At 36.2% G+C, this 23,616-nt stretch overlaps 2 protein-coding genes across 2 annotated transcripts in view; both read left to right on the forward strand.

The window, feature by feature from the left end:
- The first annotated feature begins 208 nt into the window (after positions 1–208).
- Positions 209–663, forward strand: LOC141685629 (uncharacterized). Its single transcript, XM_074490724.1, has 2 exons — positions 209–357; positions 405–663. Exons 1-2 carry the CDS (start codon positions 209–211, stop codon positions 661–663), a joined length of 408 nt encoding a protein of 135 aa, XP_074346825.1.
- Positions 664–803: 140 nt separating this feature from the next.
- LOC141685630 (uncharacterized) overlaps positions 804–23,616 on the forward strand; it is a 113,341-nt gene continuing 90,528 nt past the window's right edge. Inside the window, exons 1-2 of the mRNA XM_074490725.1 lie at positions 804–996; positions 1,282–1,571. Of these exons, the coding sequence (XP_074346826.1) occupies positions 804–996; positions 1,282–1,571 (483 nt within the window). The remainder of the gene's footprint in view (positions 997–1,281; positions 1,572–23,616) is intronic.

The raw sequence follows: 23,616 nt of genomic DNA on the forward strand, positions 1-23,616 counted from the left end.
TCTGTTCTTACTTTACTTTCATAATATATCGATTTGTTTAGTAATTATATCCAACCCCCCTTAAATAATTACTTTACTGGGCAACAAGTGGTATCAGAGCGGTCAAATTAACTGTTAATTTGAAAAGGTCAAGATGTCTGGAAGTAAGTATGAAAGTATGAAAATTCCCATCCTGAAGAAAGCTGATTAATCTACATGGAGAGTAAATATGTTGATGTTCCTTGAAGCTATTGATGATGCATTTGTTGATATCGTCAAAACAGGACCTCCATATCCTATGGAAACTGTGGCTATGTCTGCAAATGCTCCTGAACACTATGCCATAAAAGAAAAATCAAAGTTGTCAGATGCTAAAAAGTTGTTATGCTTAAATATGCTAAAGTCCAAAATATTCTGCACAACAGTTTGGACAATATGATGTCAAACAGAGTTATTGTCTGCAAGACTGCAAAGGAAATCTGGGATGCCTTGGAAACACAGTGCCAAGGTACGATGGCAATAAAGAAAAACAGAAGAGCTGTTTTTGTGCAAGAATATGAGAAATTTGATCCCAAGGCTGATGAGTCAATTAATGACATATATGATAGATTTCTGACACTACTGAATGATCTATCATTGGTTGGAAAGAATATGAACGGGAAGACTCAAACACCAAATTTATGAGACCAGAAGATTGGGATACATAGGCCTCAATAATCAGGCATCAACCTGATCTTAATTCTCCGATTCTGGATGAAGTGTATGTGATGCTGAAGACTCATAACTTGGAGATCCAGCAAAGGAATAATATAAAAGGTCAGAAGATGAAGGTTGTGGCTCTTAATGTTGAGACTCACAAAGGTAAAGAAAAGATAAGTGAGAGGTCAAGGAGAAGGAACATTGTGGAAGAATCAGATACTGATAATGCATCAGATCCTGACACAGATACTGACGAGGATTCTGAAATCGATATGGATGATCCTCAAGTGGTTGAGATGGCTGCAATGCTTGTGAAAGGTTTCTGAAGGATGAGGTTTGGAAAATTATATAGGAAAGGTGGTTTCAACAGAAGGTTCTCTAGTCAAGGAAAAGACTCTGTCAGAACGAGTGATGGTCAGAATAACAAGGAAATGAAGTTTGACAAGACCAAGGTGACATGTTACAACTGTAATGGAAGGGGACATCTGGATAGTGAGTGCCCTAAGACAACTGGAAAAGCTTTGGTCATAACAAACTCCAATAGAGACTGAATCGATTCATCAGATACTGACAATGATGATGAATGTTATGCACTCATGGCAGCTCATGGAGAGAATGCCTCAGGAACTGATAAGGTACCTTCAGTTATATTTCTTGTTGATATTGATAATGTGTCTAAACTAAAAACTTACTTGTACTCTTTGCATGTTACTTTTAAATGTAAGACTATTGAATGTGATAGTTTGATTGCTGATAATAAGAGGCTTAAAGAAAGAAAGGAGTTCTTAGAAGCTAAGTTAGTTTGCATGCATGAACATGAAAAATCATGTAAGAAAGCACCGTATAATGAAACTCAGATGAACATCAGGTATGCTAGAATAGAGAAAGTTCTTGTTAGGAATATGTGTATTAGTTTGATGATAAGTTAAACAAAACAATTAAGTAGAAATCTAGTGTTTGTAGCCTCAACGGATAAGACCATCTTGGTTATCCGTTGAAGGAGTAGTTTTACTTAGCAATAAGTTTAGTATTGTAGCACATTTTATTCTTTGTATTCAAGTTGTAATTCTTAGATGGTGTAGGAAATTATCAGTCATGTTGACTACTAGTGGGTATGTAAATAGGAGGGCTAATCGTAAATATTTCATGCCTTGTAATTTTGTATAAGTGAAGAAGTATCAACTGATATTGAAGATCTTCAACGGATAAGAAACAAAGCTTCAACGGATGTCTCTAAAGCTTCAATGGATAATATTCATCAACGGATAAGTGCTTCAACAGATAAAGACTTCAACTGCTAATGCATCAATGGATAAAGCTTCAACGGATAAAGCCTCAACGGATAAGGCATCAACGGATGAAAGCTTCAACGGATGCTTAGTTCATTAGCAGTTGATAGTGATAATTCATAAGCTGACAGAGGCACATGGGTTGACAGAGACAAACTGGAATGTGGAAGCCTCTAAGAGGAATCAAGAAAATGCAGCATTTCCATTCTGGTGCAAACAAGGAAGTATTCAAAGATTAATAGCTAAGCCTAAATTGCACTGGATAGAGAAATGAAGAAGAAACATGTGAAGAGCCTTTTTAATTGTAATTTACAGTTTTGTCTTCACTTGTAAACTTGGTGATATATAAACCAAGTAGCAGCTAGTAATTAGATGTGAATTTTCCAGAGCTGTTTAGAAAAATCCAGAGAGAAAATCATCTAGTTTGTACTAGGAAGCAGCTGTGATTTAATTCTTTGAATCACGAATTTTATGAAATAACACATCTCTGGTGGAACAACAAATCCACCAGAAAAGTTTTTAAGTTCTTTGTGTTCTCTACATTTGTGGTTGAATATATATCTGTCTGTATTAGCTTCAAGCCATTCACACACATCTGCTCACTAAAACACTTAACCTTAGAAACTACTCAAAACTTGAAAAAGTTTTGAGATTTACATTCAACCCCCCTTCTGTAAATCTCATTGTTAGTCCACTGGGAATAACAATTGTTATCAGAGCAAGCTCTTAACATACAAAGAGTTCAAAGATCTATTCTGCTAACATCATGAGTAAGAAGGATATTGGTGTAAAGATTCCAATCTTGGAAAGAGATAACTATCATCACTGGAAAGTGAAGATGCATTTACATCTTCTCTCTCAAGATGAAAGCTACATCAACTGCATTGAAAATGGTCCTCACATCCCTCACAAGGTGGCCACAGCTGCTACTGCAACAGTTGCTGTTGGACAGTCTATTCCCAAGCCAAAAGAAGAATGGACTGTTGAAGATATTGAAAAGGTTCACAAGGACAAGAAAGCCATGAACATTGTGTTTAATGGCCTATATCAAGATATGTTTGACAATGTCATTAACATCCAAACTGCTAAGGAAATTTGGGATACTGTGTAGCTTATCTGTGAAGGCACTGAGCAAGTTAGAGAAAACAAAATGCAGCTTCTCATTCAACAGTATAAATATTTTCATTTTGAAGAAGGAGAATCATTGAATGATACCTTCAACAGATTTCAGAAACTGTTGAATGGATTGAAGCTGTATGGCAGAATGTACCAAGTCAAGGACTCCAATTTAAAATTTCTAAGGTCTCTACCAAAGGAATGGAAGCCTATGACTGTTTCTCTAAGAAATTCTCAAGATTATAAGGACTTCACACTTGAAAGATTATATGGAATTTTGAAGACATATGAACTTGAGATGGAGCAAGATGAGCTGTTGGAAAAGGGAAAGAGAAAAGGAGGATCAGTTACACTTGTAGCTGACAGTGAGAAGGTTGGAGCCAGGAATGAGGAGAAGACAATGCCAAGTCTCAAAATAGGCACAAGCAAATCAGAATCAAGCAAGGGTAAAGAGCAAGTAGCTGAGGATGAAAACAATTCCAGTCAGGATGACTCTGATGATGTTGATAAACATCTGGCTTTTCTGTCCAGGAGGTTTGCAAAGATGAAGTTCAGGAAAAATATAAAATTCACTAAGCCAAACAAAAACATGGTGGACAAATCTAAGTTCAAATGTTATAACTGTGGCATTAGTGGACACTTTGCAAGTGAGTGTAGGAAGCCAACCTCTGATAAGAAGAAATTTGAGCAAGTTGATTACAAAAAGAAGTATTTTGATTTGCTCAAACAAAAGGAAAGAGCTTTTCTCACTCAAGATGATTGGGCAGCAGATGGAGTCAATGAAGATGATGATATGGAATATGTCAACCTAGCCCTGATGGCTAATTCTGATGAAAATGAAACTAGCTCATCAAGCAACCAGGTAATTACTACTGATCTCTCTCAGCTTTCTAAAAATGAATGCAATGAAGCCATAAATGATATGTTCAATGAATTATATCATTTGCGTGTTTCTCTTAAATCACTAGCTAAAGAAAACACTAGGATCAAAGAGAGTAATGTGTTTTTAAGTGATAGGAATGCTGTGTTAGAGGATCAGGTAATTGAGCTTGAAAAGATTAAACTTAAATGATTGACTGTTGAGAGTGAACTAGTAGAAGCTGTTAAGAAAGTAGAAATTCTTTCTAAACAGTTAGAAAGTGAGCAAGAGGTAATCAAGGCCTGGAAAACATCTAGGGATGTTAGTGTTCAGATTGCCAAGGTTCAGGGAATTGAATCATTCTGTGAGGATGCCTGGAAGAAAAATAAAAAGGAGTTGGAATTAATTGATGGATTGTCAATGGATGTGGAATCAACGGGTGATGAAAGTTATTCGCTGAACGAAGAAAAGGAGCATCCGTTGAAGGCTCATCAATTAAAACAGGCAAGTAATTTCAAAAATAAAAATCTCAATAAGAAGGATGGTTCAACTCTCAAGAACTTTGTCAAAGAAGGAGCTAACACATCCAAAGATGCCAGTAAGGTGAATATAGGACACATGACTTTAGATCAGCTGAAAAATAGGCTTAAGTTGGTTGAGGATAAGAAGGAAACTAAAAGAAAATCTAAAAGAAATGGGAAGGTAGGGATTAATAAACATAACAATTACATACCTGATAGGTATGCTCCTAGAAAAAGCTGTGTGCATTGTAAAAGTGTTAATCACCTATCTGATAATTGCAAATCTGTTAAAAATGCTCCCATGCCTTCAAATCCCTCCATGCCTAACATGTCTATGTCACCTCTGCATGCTATGCCTGTTATGTCTCATCAGAATCCCCATGCACATTTTGCAAATATGCCATATATTAATAATCCTTATTTTACTGCATTTAGTATGCCTCAAATGCCATACAATATGCCTATGTGGAATAACATGTTTGCACAATCTATGCCTTATCAAATTCAATCAAATGTGCTAAATGATTCTGTGACTAACCCTACACTTCAACCAACCACATCTGAGATCAAGGTTGACCCAAAGTTACCTAAGTCAAAAGATGCAGGAGGAATGAAGTCTAGGAAAAAGACTAACAAGGCTGGACCCAAGGAAACTTGGGTACCAAAATCAACTTGATTGATTTTGTTGTGTGCAGGGAAAAAGAAGGAATCTATGGTACTTGGATAGTGGTTGTTCAAGACACATGACAGGAGATTTCACCCTGCTCACAGAGTTTAAGGAGAGAGCTGGCCCGAGCATAACCTTTGGAGATGACAGCAAAGGATTCACTATGGGATATGGCTTGATTTCAAAAGAAAATGTCATCATTGATGAAGTTGCATTGGTTGATGGTCTCAAACACAACTTATTGAGCATCAGTCAACTATGTGACAGAGGGAATACTGTTTCCTTCAATTCTGAAGCCTGTATTGTCACAAGTAAGAAGGACAATAAAGTGGTTCTAACTGGAGTTAGAAAAGGGAATGTGTACTTAGCTGACTTCAACTCTACAGATGCAGAATCTATTACTTGTCTTCTCAGCAAAGCAAGATCAGTTGAAAGTTGGCTATGGCACAAGAAGCTGTCCCATTTGAATTTCAAGACAATGAATGATCTAGTCAAAAAGGACTTAGTTAGAGGAATGCCTCTAGTAGAATTCACAAGGGATGGACTGTGTGATGCTTGTCAGAAAGGAAAGCAAAAGAAAGTATCATTCAGTAAGAAGCTTGAATCTGCAATTGATGAACCATTACAACTGCTACACATGGATCTCTTTGGACCAGTCAATGTATTGTCAATTTCAAGGAAAAAATATTGCCTAGTGATTGTAGATGATTTCTCAAAGTTTTCATGGGTTTATTTTCTTGGATCAAAGGATGAAGCTAGTGAAATCATTATCAATCATATCAAGCAAGTCAACAATCATCCTGATTTCAAAGTAAGGAATATTAGGAGTGACAATGGAACTGAGTTCAAGAATTCAACCATGAAGTTGTTCTATGAAGAAAATGGGATCATGCATGAGTTCTCAGCTCCAAGAACCCCACAACAAAATGGTGTGGTGGAAAGGAAGAACATATCACTAATTGAAGCTGCAAGGACAATGCTTGAAGAGTCAAAACTCCCAACTTACTTTTGGGCTGAGGCTGTTAACTGTGCATATTACACTCAGAATATTTCTCTAATCAATCAGGCAAAAAACATGACTCCCTATCAATTATTCAAGAGAAGAAAACCAACTTTAAACTTTCTGCATGTCTTTGGTTGCAAATGTTACATCTTAAGGAATCAATCTGATCACAAAGGGAAGTTTGATGCAAAGGCTGATGAAGGAATATTTGTTGGTTATTCTGCTGGAAAATCATATAGGGTCTACAATCTAAGAACTAACATTGTCATGGAATCTGTGCATGTTGTGTTTGATGATAAAAAGATTGATGGACTAACAGATGAGGGACATCATGAAGGACTCAAATTTGACAATATTGAGATATATTGTGATGATAGTGAAGATGAGAATGATGAAGAAGGCATCTCAAGAAGAATTCAAAATCTGCCTTTGGATAATGCACAGAATGCTACATCCGTTGAAAGTCATAATTCAGCTTCCGTTGAAAGAAGCAATGCAGCATCCGTTGAAAGACAAAGTGCATCATCCGTTGAAGTTCATAATGAAGCATCCGTTGATCATGGTCTGTCAACGGATAATCAATTCACTTCATCAGTTGATAGAGCTCCCAATTCCTTTCAAAGGATCAGCAACTCAGAGGGAGATTCAACCAATCAACATTCTATCACACATCATGACAATACTGAGGCAACCTCATCTAGAGCTAATCTACCACCTCAAAGAAAATGGACCAAGAATCACCCTTTTGAACTGATCATTGGTGATGCTACATCTAAAGTGCAAACTAGAAGGGCTACTGTAATAACCCCAATTTTTGGGAAATTTTTGAAACCCTTATGAATAGTGTTTTTGCTGAATGAGAAAACTTTTCATGCCACACTATGTAGGGGTTCTGATATGGATATTCTGAGATTTTATTAGTACTTTATATGGGATATAAGTGAATGTAAAGATCGTCAGAATCCAAATCCGAACACTTTGATTTTTCCCGGAAATACACTAGATACGGAAAGATTTGAGAAAAAGGTAACAGGATAAAAAGGATTTAAATTAAAGGATTATAGGAGAGGATCATAAAAGGAATATAATATATTGAGAAAGGTTAAGGGAACCTAAGTAATAAGATCCCGGGTATGATCCCTCAAACGATAAACGAAAACGAAAGTTAAGCGAACCGTATAACAGATCAGCGGTCATTAGGCAAACGATTAGGAAGTTAATCAAGGGGATTAGTGGGGATGATGTCATCCAACCAATAGAAAGAGGACAAGGAGGGGAGGATGACATCGTGAGGATGACACAAGCATGACATGGGAAGGAAGGAGATGTGGTGGCTTTTTAACCACACAAAATCAAGGGCAACTAGGTAATTTACTAAAACAAACACAAAAATCAAACCAACCAAGCCAAGCAAATCATTTTTCATCAAAATCAAAAAGAAACCAAGGCATTGTTCTTCATGCTCTCGGCCAAAACAGAACCAGAACACTAAAACTGCTGTATCTCCTTCATATCTCACTCAAATATTGTGTTCTATAGCTCATTGGAAAGGTATTGAGATGGCCTACAACTATTGTTCACAAGTCTCGTCCAAATAATCATGGTAAGACCCTCATTTTTACAGTTCTTTAAATCGGACTTTTAGAAACTTCAAAGCCTAACTTTGTGTTCTTGATTTCTTTGGAAAGATCAAGCTTGTAGGAGGCTCCCTAAGGCTTCCTAGCAACTTAACACCTCCCAAGGAAGGTATAAACTTCAAACCCTAGCCTTTCCTTTATTTGTTAGTAAGTTTAATGGTTGGTGTTGTGAAATGAGAAGCATGGATTGTGATTATTAGTAGTTTGGTTTGATTTGGAAGTGTTTTGGTAATTGAAGCTTGATTATAGTTCATAGGTCTTGATTGTGGTTGTTTGAGTTGAAAACCTTGGAGATTATGGACTGATGTGGTATGTTTTAGGTGAAGTTTTGTTGTATTGATGGTTATGAGTTGGTTGGTGGTTAATTGGAGTAGTTTAAACATTGGTAATCGCGTAAACATAGCCGTCGTAACGTTCGATTTTCTTTGGACTGTTTTTGTGCATAACATTAGGACCCGAGAACCCCCTGCTAGATTATGACCACTGCCATATTTAGATAGCTCATGTTACGAGCTTCGTTTTGATATATAGTTCGTTCGATTCCGATGCACGGTTTAGGAGAAACGACCGTTTCAAGTAACGGCGTTTCGCGAACGAAACTTTTCCCCTCGCCTTACTTTGAAACATAGGTTAAAGACCAAAAAGGGTTAATTAATGTATGAAACATTTATGGTAAATGTGTTAGGCAGTTGGTAAGACACTCGCGAAGGAATCGCCTTAAAACTCGTAAAGGTTAAATTATTAAAAATGGTGGAGCCGAGGGTACTCGAGTGACTTAAGAGAATCAGTAAGCGCAAAACAAGCGTTAGAGTCTAAGTTAGTTAAAGTATAGATTTACAAGTGACTTTGGTTTAATTCCAACTTACTTATTGTTTATAGGTTACCAGACTCGTCCTGAGCCATTCGTAACCCCCAGTCGCTCAGGCAAGTTTTATACCCGTATAACTGTTGTTGTGATGTATATGTGTATATGCATGATCTTGCGATAAATGCATATTAGTTATTAGCAAATTCTTGCGATATATTGTAGCATGTGATATGGTATATATGCATGCCTGTTTCATATTCTTGATTTATATATCTGTTGGTTCAAATGCTTATAGTTGCATAATACCTAGCTAGAGATAAGCGGTATTTGAGTTTACCCTTAGTATAGGGGATAAAAGGTGAACATATTTCTAAACCGGGAGGCGAGGCTCCCGAGTATAATATATATTTATATATATATATTGATATAGTTTTTAAAAACTATTAATCGAATAAGGTTTATTCGATAACTTTATTTTATTTAATGAATATTATTACGAATATTCATTCGAGGACTTATGACTCCTTTTATTTTATTATTTGAATATTATTTGAATATTCATTCGAGGGCTTATGACTCTTTTATATTATTTATTGAATATTATTTGAATATTCATTCGAGGGCTTATGACTCAGTTTATATTATTTAATGAATATTATTTGAATATTCATTTGAGTATCTATGACTCCGATTATTTGCTGAGATATATTCTGTATTTTATTAAAGAATAATGTTTCGATAATCAAACTTATTTTCGATTATTCAAATAAAGATAGTACTTTCATATAAGTATATCTTTGGTTATTTAATACTCATTTCAAGTATAAGTCTTACAACTTCTACTTCAATTATTTGTATAAAGATTATTCTTTATGGGAATATTATTTAAATAATAATATTCATACATTTTCTAAATATATTGGGACTGATTTACTTCATTAAATCAGCATTACTCCAAACACTCTTTAAAGTGTTTTCGAGTCTTCAAAATGATTTTTAAAAGTTAGAGCGGATCCCAAAACTCATTTTTATATTTAAGATCTTCCTTTTAAAGGGGATTTAAATACTCGTTCAAAACCTGAGGGATCCGGCTCTATGGTGTATTTTATATTCGCAACAAGGTTGCTGTTTTGATAAATGAATTGATTACTTGCCCAATGTTCGGGAAGTAAGCCCATCTAATTGAGTCGGCATAAGCGACAGGCCGGGGTACGGTCTATCAAAGTGTAAGTGGCTGGGTGGCAGTCCATCAACGAGTGAGTGGCCGGGTAACGGTCTAGCGCGAGGTCCTAATGCGGCCAGGGTGATGACCGGTGAGGAATTCATCCATCTACAGTAGAAAAGGTTACTTATTGGTATCTTTGCCTGATCAGCAAGATATCTGGTTTATGCCAAAATTCTTTTCCTTTCCAAAATTCGTTGGATATTATAACTCTGTTCATACTTTACATGACAGAGATTTTCAGGAAATGTATGAGATATATATATATATATGGATATATATATCAGGACTTAATGAAGTATCTCGTAACTTCATTATTTATAATGATATTTCAAAGATTGAATCTATTCAAGTCTTATCTTGTAGTCTCATCTGGGTGATGAACTTTGAAACTGATTATAACTTGAACGGTGGTAGTTCAAGTAGTATGTGGATATAAAGTATATTGGAGTATCTTGTAACTTCATTTTTTTTTAAACTTATATCTAGTAAATGATTATCTTATGCATGACAAAGATTTTCAGAAAAACGTTGAGACAAGGTTAGATATATGAGATCACCTTGCAACGGTATTTTTATACAGTTATACACTGGAACTCTGTGTGTATTATGCATGGAAGAGGACTTCCAATATTTTGAAAAGTATATATGTATATATACTGAATATTTTGCGACTTCAACGCATTAAGATATCAAACTTGGTTCATTTCTTTTGACCAAGACTTTCATGAGTACTATGAGAAGGCTCATATACTATTAATCATTATACATATTATTTTGGTGGGCTTGCTGCTCACCCTTGCTTTCTTCTTTCATCACACAACAACAGATAGAAAAGATGAACAGAACCAAGCTCCCGATTCGCAAGCGATTAGGAGACGTTCCGCAGTTTTCTAGAAGCATTGATGCCGCCGTAGCTGAGGTAGGAACTACCAATAGGCTAGGCTTTCAACTTTTGATGTACCAGATTTATTTATATTTATGAATTGTAATAATGGCAAAGAAATGTAAATTTATTCAGAAAACCTTTTAAGGTGTATTGGCAGATAATTGTGGAATAAAATGACTTGTGGTTATTTTTGGATGTTTATCTTTGAGACTATAACGTGTGGTGTGTGTGTTTATTGTGGGGTCACAGTACAGAGTAGTTGAGTAATTATTAAGATTGGGTGTTATTAAGGGAAATGGAACTCGTGACGACCCGGATCCCCGACCCCGGATCTGGGGGTGTTACAGAAGTGGTATCAGAGCTAAGCGTTATAAACCTCAGAGATGATGTGACGTTAAGATAATAAGTTCACAAAGATAATAAGAACTCTTGCCAAGTTCATAGTCGGGCTACCTAACGTAGTACTGACAGTTAAAACCCTTATAAGAACCCTTATAAATATCGTGATAGGAGCGTAGTTCGTTATCGTATATGGTAGCGGGACTCCAAACCTTGAGGCTGAGGAGCAACAGCGCGATGATGTTTTATTACTAATTGGAGATCGGATTGTGGGTCCGATAGAGCGTCCTAACGCAGGACCAGATGATGTTGATATTGAGGATGTAGCGGTTGAGGATGTTGTCCTAGAAGGGATAGTTGCTGAGGAGGATCCCATGGAGGATCCTGACAAGAATGAATAAAGGACCACTGATGAATTGATGACCATGGTTAGGATGACTACCAGAGGTAGGATTGGCTGGTCACTACCGGAGGTTCGTTCAAGTTTGTAAAGATAGTAGCCCCTTTAACGCGGCTTACTCGTAAGACTGAGAAGTTCGAATAGACAGAGAAATGCGAGAACAGCTTTTAAGAACTGAAGCAGAGGTTGGTGATGGCCCCTATGCTGGCGTTGCCGGATGGAAAAGGAGATTTTGTGAAGTGTAGTGACGCTTCGCATAAGGGCTTAGGGTGCGTGCTTATGCAGCACGGTAAGGTAATCGCGTACATGTCAAGACAATTAAGGTAATATGAAATTCGATATCCCCGCCCATGAGCTTAGGCTCGTGGCAATAGTTTTACCCTAAAGATTGGAGGCACTACTTGTTTGGAGAGAAGTGCGAGAATTACCTAAGCCATAAGTGCTCTAGTACATTTTCACGTAGAAAGAGCTCAACATATGCCAGAGGAGGCAGTTAGAGCTAATCAGGAATAATGATTGGGAGATTCTTTATCATTCGGGGAAAGCCAATGTGGTGGCTGATGCCCTTAGTAAAAAGGAGAGACTCAAGATGATAATGTCTTTGAGAGAGTTTATAAGAGATTTTGGAAATAGTAGTGAAGGTAACCGGAGCCGGTACCGAAAAGCTGTTTGAGATTGCAATACAGCCCGAATTATTGGAAAAGAACATATTGTGCCAGTAAAAGTGATGAATGAAGGCAGAGAGCCAATAAATAGATATGAGATTAATACCGAGAGAGATGATAAGGGAATAATGAGGTATTCCTATAGAATTTGGGTTCCAAATGTTTAAGAGCTTAAAGATGAGATCTTAGATGAAAGCTAGTTTGAGGAATAAGAGTTAGAGCAAACCCTGAACGTGATAGTCAGGGAGGTCGCCATCAAGATAGAAGGAACCCATGACTTAATGGAGTGGAAAATGAGGTTTTTAAATTAAAAGATGACCCCAATTATGGGGAGTAGGATGAAACATTTCATACTAAGGAAACAGAAAGTCGAGTAAGGAAAGGAGACCCGAGACGGTACTCCTATACGGCAATTCATGGACCTGTCTAGACAGAACTTAGACTATTATCCCCAACCACCACCTTGAGGAAACAATGCGATAGGAAATTCTTTCAGGACCTTTAAGTCTCTAAGCTCTCAGAGTTCCAAGGAACAGGTTGACCCAGTCGAGACAAGAGCCTGGCTAAAGGAAATATAGGAATCATTGGAGATTCTAAATGATTGACGAATCACCAAAGACTGTTTTTGTCACTTACCCTCCTAAGAGAGAGACCACTCACTGGTGAAGACCAAGAAAGGCACGGAGCCAGAGGTTAGAATAAACTGCTTAAAGTTCAGTCAAATGTTTTCGGGAAAGTAATTCCCAAGGTTATGGAGATAGTGTAAAAGCTTTGGAGCTAGAACAAAAGTGGATGAGTATGATAAATTATGAATCTAAATTGTAAAAGTTGTCAAGATTCATTCTGAGGACACGAATCCAGAATGACGGGATGTTTGGAATCAATGCTTATGTTGTGTTGGTTCATGAAATAATGATAAGAGAAAGGAAAATAAAAAGAAACTGAAGTGGAAAGGAATATAACGGCAATAGAGTTTGAGGAATGATAAGGGAGTTGGGTATGAGGAAACCCTAAAGACTCGTAGGAATAGAAATAGAAGAGTATGTAATCGTCAGGATGAGGGTGATTCACCATGAGTTAAAATTGATGGTTGAGGGCATAAGAGATACATATATTTTATCCCCTATAAGTTGGGAAGATTCGAGGAAACCTTGAGATAATTCGAAGGATAAATAATGAGACGCGGATAGACTGAGGACACAAGAAAGTAAGAAATTAAGAAAATTGGATGAAGGAAGTGACCTTCAAGAAGGTGAAATGTAAGACCGGTGGCAGGATACCCAGAAAGGGAGACGCCAGGTATGAGAGATATCCCAACAGTGAGGTGACTGTTGAGATAAACAACAAAAGTAAATAAGGAATTATTAAGAAGGAGTTCACGTTGAACACGACCAATATCTTCCAGAACATCCTTGTTATCGTTACCAAATTAGGCAAGACAAGCAGATAACCGTTGTTATCTTTTGGAGGCCATATTGATTGACCCCATTTTGAATACAGATGTTATGGTGAAATTAGACATGTACTATCGAGGTGGGAATGATTGAATAAGACACCCTTATCAGGGAGATATGACTTGATTTATCCATGGAAGAAGGCAGGTACCTTTTAAAGGTGGAATTAAGGATAGAACATCGGTAACTTAAAATGAATCCTAGGGGAATGCATAAAGGTTGGCATTTCACCCTTAATAGGGACAGTATGAGTTTTGACAGTATGATTTGGAAAAGGTTAAGGTAACAACAACCTTTAAGAATCAGTGGAGAAATTTTCAGAGGTATATAGACAATGGTTCTAGTATTAGTAAATGGTATTTTGATATGCCCTGTATCTAGGGAATACAGGAGGAACGATTGAAGGATAATCTTAGAGGTTTTACAAGGAAAAAGGTAATATTCAAAATTCTCAAGAATAGAAATGTGGATAAAGGAAATATGACGTAATTATAATGATGCCAAGTGGGGCACGTGTTAAACCACGAGAACGTATGAATCGAACCAGTAAAGGTCGAAATTGTTCAGGGCAATTAGGACTTAAGATAAAAGATGTTATAAGTATAATTGAGAGTCAGTCGTGACAGTGATTAACCTCTAAAGACTGAGGCAATAACTTATGGAAAAAAAAATGGTGATTTTTTTTTTACTCATCAGATTTTAAGGAAAACATCTTCACATAAGCTGTGATTGAAATGAGGTAGAAAATTATTTGGAGGTGGTTAAAATGACATTGACTGTAAGGAAATTGTACTATTAGGAAAGGCCAAAGAGGTGGCCGACACTTTAAAGGTAAGTGGATAATTATAGGCGCGTGTGCCAAAAGAATACAGTGATGATGGTTAAAACTGTGAAGGTTGTATTATGGTTTGGAAGATTGACATTCCTTCTGATGACTGTGCAATACCCAACCGTAATAGTAGTTGGTAAAGGTATAATTTGTGTAATCGCCATGAACAGGCTATCTATCTTAGAAGGTCCTATCTTGAGATAAGCCAGGACCATATTTCAAAAAGGACTAAACAAACCTTTGAGTTAAGTCTTCTATTGAAGGCATATGATTAAGAATGGTATTAACCTGCTATCGTTCCCTTGAGCGAAACTCTTCTGCAATTTTATCTGCTTCATGTCATGTATGTATGTCAGAATCAGGAGTGTACTCCATGAATCATGAATGGTGATTATGTTACCTCCTTAGAAGGATTTGATACGACATGTATGGACTCAGTATGGTTAGATATTAAGACTTCATGGAAAATGAATGACTACAGTAGGTCAGTGGTGGACCATAGTAAGGCAGCAATGATTCTGCGAGTATTAAGCTGAATACAACCGTGAGAGTTGTATTGGAATGGGTGTTGAGATTGAGTACCACTAATCGGGTCGTGGTAGTGTATAAGTTATCATTGATAGACTAATTAAGTAGAGTATCTACCTATTGAATATTTATTCTTTCTTATCAATAGAGAGCCGTATTATTATACGAGGAAGGTTGCGGTGCAAGCATAGAATTCTAGTAACGATGATGTCTAGAATGAGATCCCAGGTTCGATTTTCGATATCGAGGGAGTTTCAAAGGTAATTGTGTATAAGCTAGAGGAAGTGCATGGGTCCATAGAATGATGGACGAAATAGCAAATATTTAAGCATGTGAAATGCGATGCGATAATACTCGATGTTGATATAAATACATATATGTTTTGTTCTCCTATGACAAACCTCTATAGTTCAAAGGTAGATTCCAAGCCAGATATTTTATGGCAATTTTTTTTTTCATATATATACAATTCTCTTCAGTTCGCTCTTTTCTCTTCTTTTCATTTTCATGTAAGCTGAGAAGAACAACCCTTCCAGAAGGGGAGGTATTGCCGAATGACTATCTATCTGTGTGATAGAAGCCTAGTAGGATACCATCTATTGTTTAATTGCTTGTCAAGTACTAAAGGCTGGCCACCTTCTTTACTAACTATGCGATATAACAAGTGTTCATGATCATAGTGATCTCTCAACAAATTCCTTTACTCTATATGATTGATCAAACTTTGGGAAATAGAAACAGCTGAAAAAGGAGTAATAAAGTTATGGTGGTATTCGGAGTGGAAACACATTCGTGATACTAAGGTTGACGTGGTTATTAAAAGGTTATAGATCGCTAACGAGCAAAAGTATAACCAGTATAATATTAGGAACAGAAGGTGATAGCGATTACGAACTGGAAAATAATGGGTATTGAGAAGCAAAAGCTCTAATGCTAAAAGCTATAATGAGAGTCTGTGCAATAGACTTGAAAGAAATTGGAATGATCACTTAACACGGATTGAGTTTCTTACGACAATAGATCATATGTCAGTATTGAGATATCGCCTTATGAGATCCTTGAGGGAAGACAATGTCGATCTCCCTTATGTTAGGATGAAGTTGTAGAGCGCAAGATGCTCGGACCAGCAGTGGTCCAAAGGACCAAGGATATGATAGATCAAATCAGAGGACGGCTGGTAGTAGCCTAAGATGGACATGATAAGTATGTTGATTTGACACGAAAGGACAAAGAGTATAAAATAGGGGACCTAGTAATGTTATAGGTATCCCTTGGAAAGTATTGATGAGGTTCGGAAAGAAAGGAAAGCTAAGTCTACAATTTGTTGGACCCTTGGATATATTAAGAAGTATTGGGAAGTTAGCATATGAGCTAGCCTTACCTCAGCACATGTAGCAAGTCATAACGTGTTTCACGTATCAATGATAAGGAAGTGTAATTCGGATGCCAGATAAATAGGGGCATATGAGCGCATAGGCATGCAACCAGACGTAACCTATATGGAGCAACCAGGAAGGGTTATAGAGTGAAAAGGAACAAGTACTTAGGAGAAGGGTTATCAAACTAGGCGGAGTTTGATGGTAGAACCACAATGTGGGAAAATTTACTCGAGAGTTAGAAAGTGCAATGTTAAGAAAGTATCCCTATTTATTTTCTATCTGATTCCGGGACGGAATCCTTTTAAGGAGGGGAGACTGTAATAACCCCAATTTTTGGGAAATTTTTGAAACCCTTATGAATAGTGTTTTTGCTGAATGAGAAAACTTTTCATGCCACACTATGTAGGGGTTCTGATATGGATATTCTGAGATTTTATTAGTACTTTATATGGGATATAAGTGAATGTAAAGATCGTCAGAATCCAAATCCGAACACTTTGATTTTTCCCGGAAATACACTAGATACGGAAAGATTTGAGAAAAAGGTAACAGGATAAAAAGGATTTAAATTAAAGGATTATAGGAGAGGATCATAAAAGGAATATAATATATTGAGAAAGGTTAAGGGAACCTAAGTAATAAGATCCCGGGTATGATCCCTCAAACGATAAACGAAAACGAAAGTTAAGCGAACCGTATAACAGATCAGCGGTCATTAGGCAAACGATTAGGAAGTTAATCAAGGGGATTAGTGGGGATGATATCATCCAACCAATAGAAAGAGGACAAGGAGGGGAGGATGACATCATGAGGATGACACAAGCATGACATGGGAAGGAAGGAGATGTGGTGGCTTTTTAACCACAAAAAATCAAGGGCAACTAGGTAATTTACTAAAACAAACACAAAAATCAAACCAACCAAGCCAAGCAAATCATTTTTCATCAAAATCAAAAAGAAACCAAGGCATTGTTCTTCATGCTCTCGGCCAAAACAGAACCAGAACACTAAAACTGCTGTATCTCCTTCATATCTCACTCAAATATTGTGTTCTATAGCTCATTGGAAAGGTATTGAGATGGCCTACAACTCTTGTTCACAAGTCTCGTCCAAATAATCAGGGTAAGACCCTCATTTTTACAGTTCTTTAAATCGGACTTTTAGAAACTTCAAAGCCTAACTTTGTGTTCTTGATTTCTTTGGAAAGATCAAGCTTGTAGGAGGCTCCCTAAGGCTTCCTAGCAACTTAACACCTCCCAAGGAAGGTATAAACTTCAAACCCTAGCCTTTACTTTATTTGTTAGTAAGTTTAATGGTTGGTGTTGTGAAATGAGAAGCATGGATTGTGATTATTAGTAGTTTGGTTTGATTTGGAAGTGTTTTGGTAATTGAAGCTTGATTATAGTTCATAGGTCTTGATTGTGGTTGTTTGAGTTGAAAACCTTGGAGATTATGGACTGATGTGGTATGGTTTAGGTGAAGTTTTGTTGTATTGATGGTTATGAGTTGGTTGGTGGTTAATTGGAGTAGTTTAAACATTGGTAATCGCGTAAACATAGCCGTCGTAACGTTCGATTTTCTTTGGACTGTTTTTGTGCATAACATTAGGACCCGAGAACCCCCTGCTAGATTATGACCACTGCCATATTTAGATAGCTCATGTTACGAGCTTCGTTTTGATATATAGTTCGTTCGATTCCGATGCACGGTTTAGGAGAAACGACCGTTTCAAGTAACGGCGTTTCGCGAACGAAACTTTTCCCCTCGCCTTACTTTGAAACATAGGTTAAAGACCAAAAAGGGTTAATTAATGTATGAAACATTTATGGTAAGTGTGTTAGGCAGTTGGTAAGACACTCGCGAAGGAATCGCCTTAAAACTCGTAAAGGTTAAATTATTAAAAATGGTGGAGCCGAGGGTACTCGAGTGACTTAAGAGAATCAGTAAGCGCAAAACAAGCGTTAGAGTCTAAGTTAGTTAAAGTATAGATTTACAAGTGACTTTCGTTTAATTCCAACTTACTTGTTGTTTATAGGTTACCAGACTCGTCCTGAGCCATTCGTAACCCCCAGTCGCTCAGGCAAGTTTTATACCCGTATAACTGTTGTTGTGATGTATATGTGTATATGCATGATCTTGCGATAAATGCATATTGGTTATTAGCAAATTCTTGCGATATATTGTAGCATGTGATATGGTATATATGCATGCCTGTTTCATATTCTTGATTTATATATCTGTTGGTTCAAATGCTTATAGTTGCATAATACCTAGCTAGAGATAAGCGGTATTTGAGTTTACCCTTAGTATAGGGGATAAAAGGTGAACATATTTCTAAACCGGGAGGCGAGGCTCCCGAGTATAATATATATTTATATATATATATATTGATATAGTTTTTAAAAACTATTAATCGAATAAGGTTTATTCGATAACTTTATTTTATTTAATGAATATTATTACGAATATTCATTCGAGGACTTATGACTCCTTTTATTTTATTATTTGAATATTATTTAAATATTCATTCGAGGGCTTATGACTCTTTTATATTATTTATTGAATATTATTTGAATATTAATTCGAGGGCTTATGACTCAGTTTATATTATTTAATGAATATTATTTGAATATTCATTTGAGTATCTATGACTCCGATTATTTGCTGAGATATATTCTGTATTTTATTAAAGAATAATGTTTCGATAATCAAACTTATTTTCGATTATTCAAATAAAGATAGTACTTTCATATAAGTATATCTTTGGTTATTTAATACTCATTTCAAGTATAAGTCTTACAACTTCTACTTCAATTATTTGTATAAAGATTATTCTTTATGGGAATATTATTTAAATAATAATATTCATACATTTTCTAAATATATTGGGACTGATTTACTTCATTAAATCAGCATTACTCCAAACACTCTTTAAAGTGTTTTCGAGTCTTCAAAATGATTTTTAAAAGTTAGAGCGGATCCCAAAACTCATTTTTATATTTAAGATCTTCCTTTTAAAGGAGATTTAAATACTCGTTCAAAACCTGAGGGATCCGGCTCTATGGTGTATTTTATATTCGCAACAAGGTTGCTGTTTTGATAAATGAATTGATTACTTGCCCAATGTTCGGGAAGTAAGCCCATCTAATTGAGTCGGCATAAGCGACAGGCCGGGGTACGGTCTATCAAAGTGTAAGTGGCTGGGTGGCAGTCCATCAACGCGTGAGTGGCCGGGTAACGGTCTAGCGCGAGGTCCTAATGCGGCCAGGGTGATGACCGGTGAGGAATTCATCCATCTACAGTAGAAAAGGTTACTTATTGGTATCTTTGCCTGATCAGCAAGATATCTGGTTTATGCCAAAATTCTTTTCCTTTCCAAAATTCGTTGGATATTATAACTCTGTTCATACTTTACATGACAGAGATTTTCAGGAAATGTATGAGATATATATATATATGGATATATATATCAGGACTTAATGAAGTATCTCGTAACTTCATTATTTATAATGATATTTCAAAGATTGAATCTATTCAAGTCTTATCTTGTAGTCTCATCTGGGTGATGAACTTTGAAACTGATTATAACTTGAACGGTGGTAGTTCAAGTAGTATGTGGATATAAAGTATATTGGAGTATCTTGTAACTTCATTTTTTTTTAAACTTATATCTAGTAAATGATTATCTTATGCATGACAAAGATTTTCAGAAAAACGTTGAGACAAGGTTAGATATATGAGATCACCTTGCAACGGTATTTTTATACAGTTATACACTGGAACTCTGTGTGTATTATGCATGGAAGAGGACTTCCAATATTTTGAAAAGTATATATGTATATATACTGAATATTTTGCGACTTCATCGCATTAAGATATCAAACTTGGTTCATTTCTTTTGACCAAGACTTTCATGAGTACTATGAGAAGGCTCATATACTATTAATCATTATACATATTATTTTGGTGGGCTTGCTGCTCACCCTTGCTTTCTTCTTTCATCACACAACAACAGATAGAAAAGATGAACAGAACTAAGCTCCCGATTCGCAAGCGATTAGGAGACGTTCCGAAGTTTTCTAGAAGCATTGATGCCGCCGTAGCTGAGGTAGGAACTACCAATAGGCTAGGCTTTCAACTTTTGATGTACCAGATTTATTTATATTTATGAATTGTAATAATGGCAAAGAAATGTAAATTTATTCAGAAAACCTTTTAAGGTGTATTGGCAGATAATTGTGGAATAAAATGACTTGTGGTTATTTTTGGATGTTCATCTTTGAGACTATAACGTGTGGTGTGTGTGTTTATTGTGGGGTCACAGTACAGAGTAGTTGAGTAATTATTAAGATTGGGTGTTATTAAGGGAAATGGAACTCGTGACGACCCGGATCCCCGACCCCGGATCTGGGGGTGTTACAGCTACTCAAGATGAATGTCTGTATAGTAGCTTTCTATCACAGGAGGAACCTAAGAGAGTGGAAGAAGCTCTATTGAATCCATATTGGATTTTAGCAATGCAAGAGGAGCTAAACCAATTTGAGAGGAACAAAGTATGGAAGCTGGTACCCAAGCCAAAGAACAAGAGTTCTATTGATACAAAATGGGTATTCAGAAACAAGATGGATGAAAATGGCATTGTCATAAGGAATAAAGCCAGATTGGTTGCTAAAGGCTATTGTCAACAAGAGGGAATAGATTTTGATGAAACATTTGCTCCAGTTCCCAGACTTGAAGCCATCAGAATCTTTCTAGCCTATGCAGCCCATGCCAATTTTAAAGTCTATCAAATGGATGTCAAGAGTGCATTTCTAAATGGGGAATTGGAGGAAGAAGTTTATGTAAGCCAACCTCCAGGATTTGAAGATCCAAACTTTCCAGACTATGTGTATAATCTGTTGAAAGCACTCTATGGACTAAAGCAAGCACCTAGAGCCTGGTATGAGACTTTGTCAAAATTTCTTCTAGATAATCACTTCACAAGAGGTACTGTTGACAAAACTCTTTTCTTTAAAAATGTTAATGGCTCTACAATACTTGTTCAAATTTATGTAGATGATATTATATTTGGATCTACAGATGATAAGCTTTGTAAAAAGTTTGCTAAGTTAATGCAAAGTAAATATGAAATGAGCATGATGGGAGAGCTAACTTATTTTCTTGGTTTACAAGTTAAACAAGTTAGTGGTGGAATTTTCATTAGTCAAACTAAATATATTTATGATCTTTTAAAGAAGTTTGACTTAATGGACTGTTCATCTGCAAAAACTCCCATGGCCACTACCCCCAAGCTTGAATTAAACAAGGCTGAAAAGTCTGTGGACATTTCAAGTTATAGAGGCATGGTTGGCTCACTTTTATATATAACTGCTAGTAGACCTGATATAATGTTTTCTACATGTCTCTGTGCTAGATTTCAAGCTGACCCTAAACAATCTCACTTAGTAGCTATTAAAAGAATCTTCAGATATCTCAAAGGGACTCCAAATCTAGGAATTTGGTACCCTAGAGAGTCTAGTTTTGATCTAATTGGCTACTCAGATGCAGATTATGCAGGCTGCAAAATACACAGGAAAAGCACAACTAGCACCTGTCAATTTCTAGGGAACAAGCTTGTGTCATGGTTCAGCAAGAAGCAAAATTCTGTTTCTACATCAACAGCTGAAGCTGAGTACATTGCTGCTGGTAGTTGCTGTGCACAGATACTATGGATGAGGAATCAACTATTTGACTATGGATTAACTGTTGAAAAAATTCCTATATTCTGTGACAACACAAGTGCCATTGCCATTACTGAAAATCCAGTGCAGCACTCAAGAACCAAGCACATTGACATCAAGTACCACTTTATTAGGGAACATGTGATGAAAGGTACAGTGGAACTTCATTTTGTTCCAAGTGAAAAGCAGATTGCAGACATATTTACCAAGCCACTTGATGAATCAACATTCACAAGATTAGTAAGTGAGCTAGGTATGCTTAATTATTCATAAATTTATGTCCTCTATATAATCTGCCTTGAAGCCTGAAATGAATTTGCTGCAAGAACAAAGTTGGCTTTAAGTAAGACTAATTCTATCAACGGATATTCCCTATCCGTTGAAAGCCAAAATTATTCTATCAACGGATGTTCATTATCCGTTGAAAGACAAATACATTCCTGGTAATTTTATCCCTCAACGGATAAAATAGTGTTGATCATCAACGGATAACTATTTACCTTATCCGTTGAAGTGTCACATCAGTTACTTTAAGTGAGTCACAGCTGTTACGACCGGCATTTTATGTAATATTATTTATGGATTTGATATAATATTAAAGTCAAATGAAAATATATTCAATGATTGTACGCTAGTGTGAGTGAAAATTTCTGCATTATAAATTTGCTTTGTGTAGTATATGATTTTTCAAAGCAAGAGTTTATTTAATTTCTTTATTATTGATTTATAAGGAATATTCTAAGCTTTGGAAAATTTTTCTTTTAAAAGGTATTTTGTTCACAAATTTTGAAAATGATTTTATAAAGTCTCTAAAAATCCAAGTTATTTTATGGTATAAATTTTATAAATTTTGAACTTGTATTTTATTTTATAAAAAATAAATTATTATAAATTCTAGTTGTCATATTTAGCAAATTACAAGAAAGCCCTTGCATGCAAACCACCCTCTCATTCTTTTCAAGGACAAAGAGGACAATTCCAACCCCACTAACTCTTATTTCTCTAGCCAATTTCCTTCTTTACCCTTGCATGCAAAATGCACCAAGTATAAGTGGAAGGATAGACTTGTCAATTCTCCTTTCCACTCACATTTTGTCAAATCAAATACCATAAAAACAAGCAAAGACATGATCATTTTCACTCATCACCCACACCACACTCATTCTTCTCTCCCTCCTCCTCCCTCACTCTCGGCCCTCCCTCTCTCACTCTCGGGTTTAGCTGAGAACCACCCCCTCCCCATTTTTCTTCATCTCTCCACCAAGCTTCTACTCTTTATACAAGTAAATGTTATCTCCCATACCATGATCATTCATATTTCAAAGAGTTTTGAGTAGAAAGTTTAAGTTTAAGGGTTGCATGTAAAGGTTTTAGTGACTTAAAATACAATCTTGATTCTTATGGATTTAAGATTATTTTTGAGAGGACTACAAGGAATGGATAAATGCCAAGTCTTGAGAAGGAAACTCTTGATGATTTAATGGCCATTTCCATCCATTTCATTCGGCCATGACCATATGGGAGCCGAATGAATGGTCCTTGAAATCATTCTTGTTGTTTTGATCAAGTTTTGCATGTTTATGTGATAATGACTTGAATTTTGTGGTGAAAAT

The sequence above is a fragment of the Apium graveolens genome, chromosome 9 (assembly GCF_009905375.1).
Source record: "Apium graveolens cultivar Ventura chromosome 9, ASM990537v1, whole genome shotgun sequence".
Taxonomy (NCBI): domain Eukaryota; kingdom Viridiplantae; phylum Streptophyta; class Magnoliopsida; order Apiales; family Apiaceae; genus Apium; species Apium graveolens.